This window comes from the organism of the source record quoted next, unplaced genomic scaffold (assembly GCF_019419815.1).
Source record: "Pyrus x bretschneideri cultivar Hongxiangsu unplaced genomic scaffold, Pyrus_bretschneideri_v1 Contig30, whole genome shotgun sequence".
NCBI classification, from domain to species: Eukaryota; Viridiplantae; Streptophyta; class Magnoliopsida; order Rosales; family Rosaceae; genus Pyrus; species Pyrus x bretschneideri.
The window spans coordinates 2,614,946-2,618,795 of NW_025999613.1; the positions used below are offsets into that span (position 1 = coordinate 2,614,946).

General features: G+C 33.4%; 1 protein-coding gene across 1 annotated transcript; it reads right to left on the reverse strand.

Annotated features, from left to right (window-relative positions):
* Positions 1 to 1,171: 1,171 nt before the first annotated feature.
* LOC103964563 (elicitor-responsive protein 3) lies at positions 1,172 to 2,562 on the reverse strand. Its single transcript, XM_009377511.3, has 5 exons — positions 2,347 to 2,562; positions 2,080 to 2,145; positions 1,786 to 1,912; positions 1,548 to 1,662; positions 1,172 to 1,376 (listed from the first exon to the last, which is right to left on the reverse strand). Exons 1-5 carry the CDS (start codon positions 2,411 to 2,413, stop codon positions 1,320 to 1,322), a joined length of 432 nt encoding a protein of 143 aa, XP_009375786.1. The 5' UTR covers positions 2,414 to 2,562; the 3' UTR covers positions 1,172 to 1,319.
* Positions 2,563 to 3,850: the final 1,288 nt, after the last annotated feature.

The following is a 3,850-nucleotide window of genomic DNA, read 5'->3' on the forward strand; positions in this document are numbered from 1 at the left end:
GAAGAATCCTCAAGTAGAACTAGAAGAAATGTGGAATATGATTCGGAAGATTCTTTTGATGAAATGATGACATACCCAACAAGTTCATCTAGAGTTGGCAATGAAGAAGATGATGTTGCCTTTTAGTTAGATGAAGAGGATTTAGATGAATGATTTATATCTTTGTTTGTATTTTGATTTATATGAAGATGATTTGGATGAATGATTGTTTTCTTTGTTTGTATTACCTTTTGAATGATGAATTTGGGTGATATTACCTTTGAATGATGAATTTAAATGATATTATCTTTTGAATGACTATGGATTTGAATGAAAAATTGAGAATGGATGTTTATTTTACATAGTATTATTTTTTATACAATTATATGTATAATATATAAAACATATATATAAAAAAAAAAATTAAATCCTGTAAGGCTTCGCCTCACGCCTCACGCCTCACGCTTTTAATACATTGTGTTGAGTATATAAACACTAGTCACTGCTCTTGCAATACATGGCCTATATTATATCAGAGCCCTATACTTTGAGAGCTATTGGTTATTTTTAAAGAGGAGAAGGCTAGTTGTTTTGCAGGCTGTTATGGCTTCATCATCATCATCGGGTGCTGCAGGTATGTTACCTATATCCGGTCTTTACAAGCTACAAGTGTTGTTCTTGAGTTCGTGTCTTAATGGCATATCTGTGATCTTTGGTTTGTGGTGATTACACTCTTCTTACATTAGAATCATTTAAAATAAATTTAGACAGAATCAAATGGAGGTGACACATTTGTACTATTAGCGGTGCATCTGTATTTTTCACTCAAAAAAATGTTGTTGTGAGGCGGTGCCCTTGTGGTGTATGGAGGTTGATCATGTAAAGTGACATGTCTTTGATAAGGAGTGGTGCTCTGCATCACTCTTGGTGCTTCCCTTGCTTCCCACAAGATTGTGTTCGTGTAGGGTAATCAGTAATGATCTTACTCCGACTCTGTGTGAAATTTTGGGGTACACTTTTGCTTGCTATACTACGTTTAAGAATTTCTTGTTCTTTGCTTTGGAAGGAGGTTCCTTCTCTATTAGGGTTTTGTTTTACTTGCAGATGTATTTGGCCCGGCCTTTGTTGTGCGAGGAAGTTGTTTTTTTATTAAAAAAATGAATGAAAATTAACATGCACATAAACATAATAATGCTCTTCTTCAAAAATGACTAAAAGCCAGAAAAAATATCTCAAAAAATGAAATTTTCTTGTAATTAATGGGAGAATACAATTTATTAGAGTCGGAACCCCGAAGTGCCCTAAGCCAAGAGTGTAAATTTCAAGCACATAGAACTGGTCTAGTATGATGACTCTTTCCATCCACCTACAAATTCCAACTCTCGATCATTGGTTACCTGAGAAAAAAACACACAGTTACTTGAAAATATTCAGAGAATAATTCTGTTGGGAATATAAAATCCCACATTTAGAATTTAGAAGCGCTATCGCGTTATCTATTGCCAATTAATTTAGATTCAATATTTTGATTTTAAGCGTGAAAGTAACTAATGAAAAAGAAATATTACCGCTGGAGTGAACGTGAATCCGATTTTAATCTCTCCGTGGTACTTTTTGTTCCTTAGGACATTGTATTTCATTGGTGGTAGTTTCCCTTCCTCATATATTGTTCTTAGTGGAATACTGCAATGATCATGAAACCTTAGTTCATATGTTAAAGTACATATTAGAAAAGCTGCGAATGTAAATCTAACTTGAATGTTAATTGACTAGAAATTTTTTTTGCAGATTGGGGATACAACTTGCCTTAATTCTCCCACAAAGTCATCGGCGGTACCAGTATCCTTGTCCATGATCATCAAGTGGAGTTCTGTCACACCATCAGCGACACCGAATACAAAGCTCTCATTCCATTCTGGATTGGACCCTTGTGCTGCACAAACATAAAACTATATTTTTGGAATGACCGCTGGCATGACATTAATTTTATTTAAACACGAACAAGTTATTCCTAGCTCGGCCATTGGTTTGCATGTAGAAAAAATATTACTCTACAATGTAAATAAATGTATGAGATTTGGCGGACTAGAAACTGATCACCTGTTGCGACCTTGCTCTTCTTCTGCTGTTTCTTGCAGGTGATGATGACATAAGGATCCATATTGCCTACAATTGCACATTTTAATTACATCAAAAGAGAAAAATTTATTGTAAACTCTATTTAAATGGCTCACAATGTAAACATGATAAACAGAATGACAATACCAAACTCAACTCATCAACAGGTCACGTTATATTTACCATTACAAAAAATATATATTTGCACACAAAAAAATTGTGAGTCAGATCAAAGAGAGCGAAATTTACCAAAAAACTCTGTGTTTTTAAGGCCCTTGGCATTAACGAGGTTAACTTCAAGAGTTCCTCGAGGCATTTTCGCTATCGAAAGGTATAGATCTCTAGAGAGAAACAGTTAAAAGGTATGAACTTAAGAGGAAAACAATTAAAGGTATACAAATCCCAGGAGAGTGCGTAACAAAGGTATAAAGGCTCCCAAGGAGAAGAGATCAAGAGTTAATTCTGGATCTCTTTCCTTTTGGCGGGCTATGAAATTGCCGCCAGGTATTAATACTTTTCTCAACTGTTGTTTCGGACAAAGGATGGTTTGGAGGGTATGAGAACCAGGTCAAAGTGCATGGCTGGTGGATAACCTGGCCGTGTTTATCGGGGTATGAGCAATGATCATGCATTACCATTGACTTTAAGGCCTAAATATGGGGGGGTTTAACACACTTAATTGGATAATTTAATTCATCTACAAATTTACATTTTCAAAGCACAATAAGATGAAATAATATTTGGAATGCATAAAGTAAGTTTGAAACTTTATAATCTAGATGGAGGGTCTGCATAATCTTCAAGATTTCTGAAAGAGAGAATTGTAAGTGATTTTTAATAGTGTAAAAGAAGAATTAAAAACAGAAATATCAATACTTGCGATTATTTTATGGCACGAGTCACCATCGATCGCTATATAACTTTTGGGCGCTAGAGATGCATTCTATGGCATTTTAGTCATGGCCAGTGTTAATATGAAATAATTGAATTTGATTTGGTGCTTGTTATATTTACTATTAGCAATGAAAACTTAGTTCAATGGCAAAGGTACTTAATTGGCTGCATGACACAGGCTAAACTTTATAATCTAGAGCATTCAATTCAAAATTTGGAACTGGGCAGTGAGGCTCATAACATTTATTTATTTATTTATTTATTTTATGTACATATATAATTGCAAATGGGTATAGCTACAAGTATGTTTAGTTTAGCCCTTTCACTTTATAGGAGTCTATGATATTATAATTACTCTTCTAGAAATGATTTTGGCACATTCTTTTTAGTTTTTTTTTTTTTTTTTTTTTTTTTTTTACCATTCTTTTTAGCTTCTCATACATCCGTCTTTCTTTTTATCCGTTGGATTAAATAAGCCAAACAAAATCAACCGGTTATGTTTAATATGGGGTGTGCAAGAGGCTAAAAAACATGTGCGTTTATCATTTCCCTTACACTATAATTGGATGAAGAAATTTAAGATTACTAAGGAATTTTAAAATGAAGGAAATTGAAATGATGCGAATTTATTTTCTAGAATTTGTGAATTTTCTTGTTTGGTTAACCTAAAAGAACAATGGAATTGAATACGGAATTTGTTATTTTTAAACTCTCAATCATATAAATTAAGAAATGACACCTATTTATATGAAATTTAAACTTGGGAATTGAAGGTCCCAAATTCCAATTTTTTTCCACGCAGAAATTCTAAACTTCTAGGTTTATGAATCCAAACAAGGGAATTTGTGCATGTCAATTT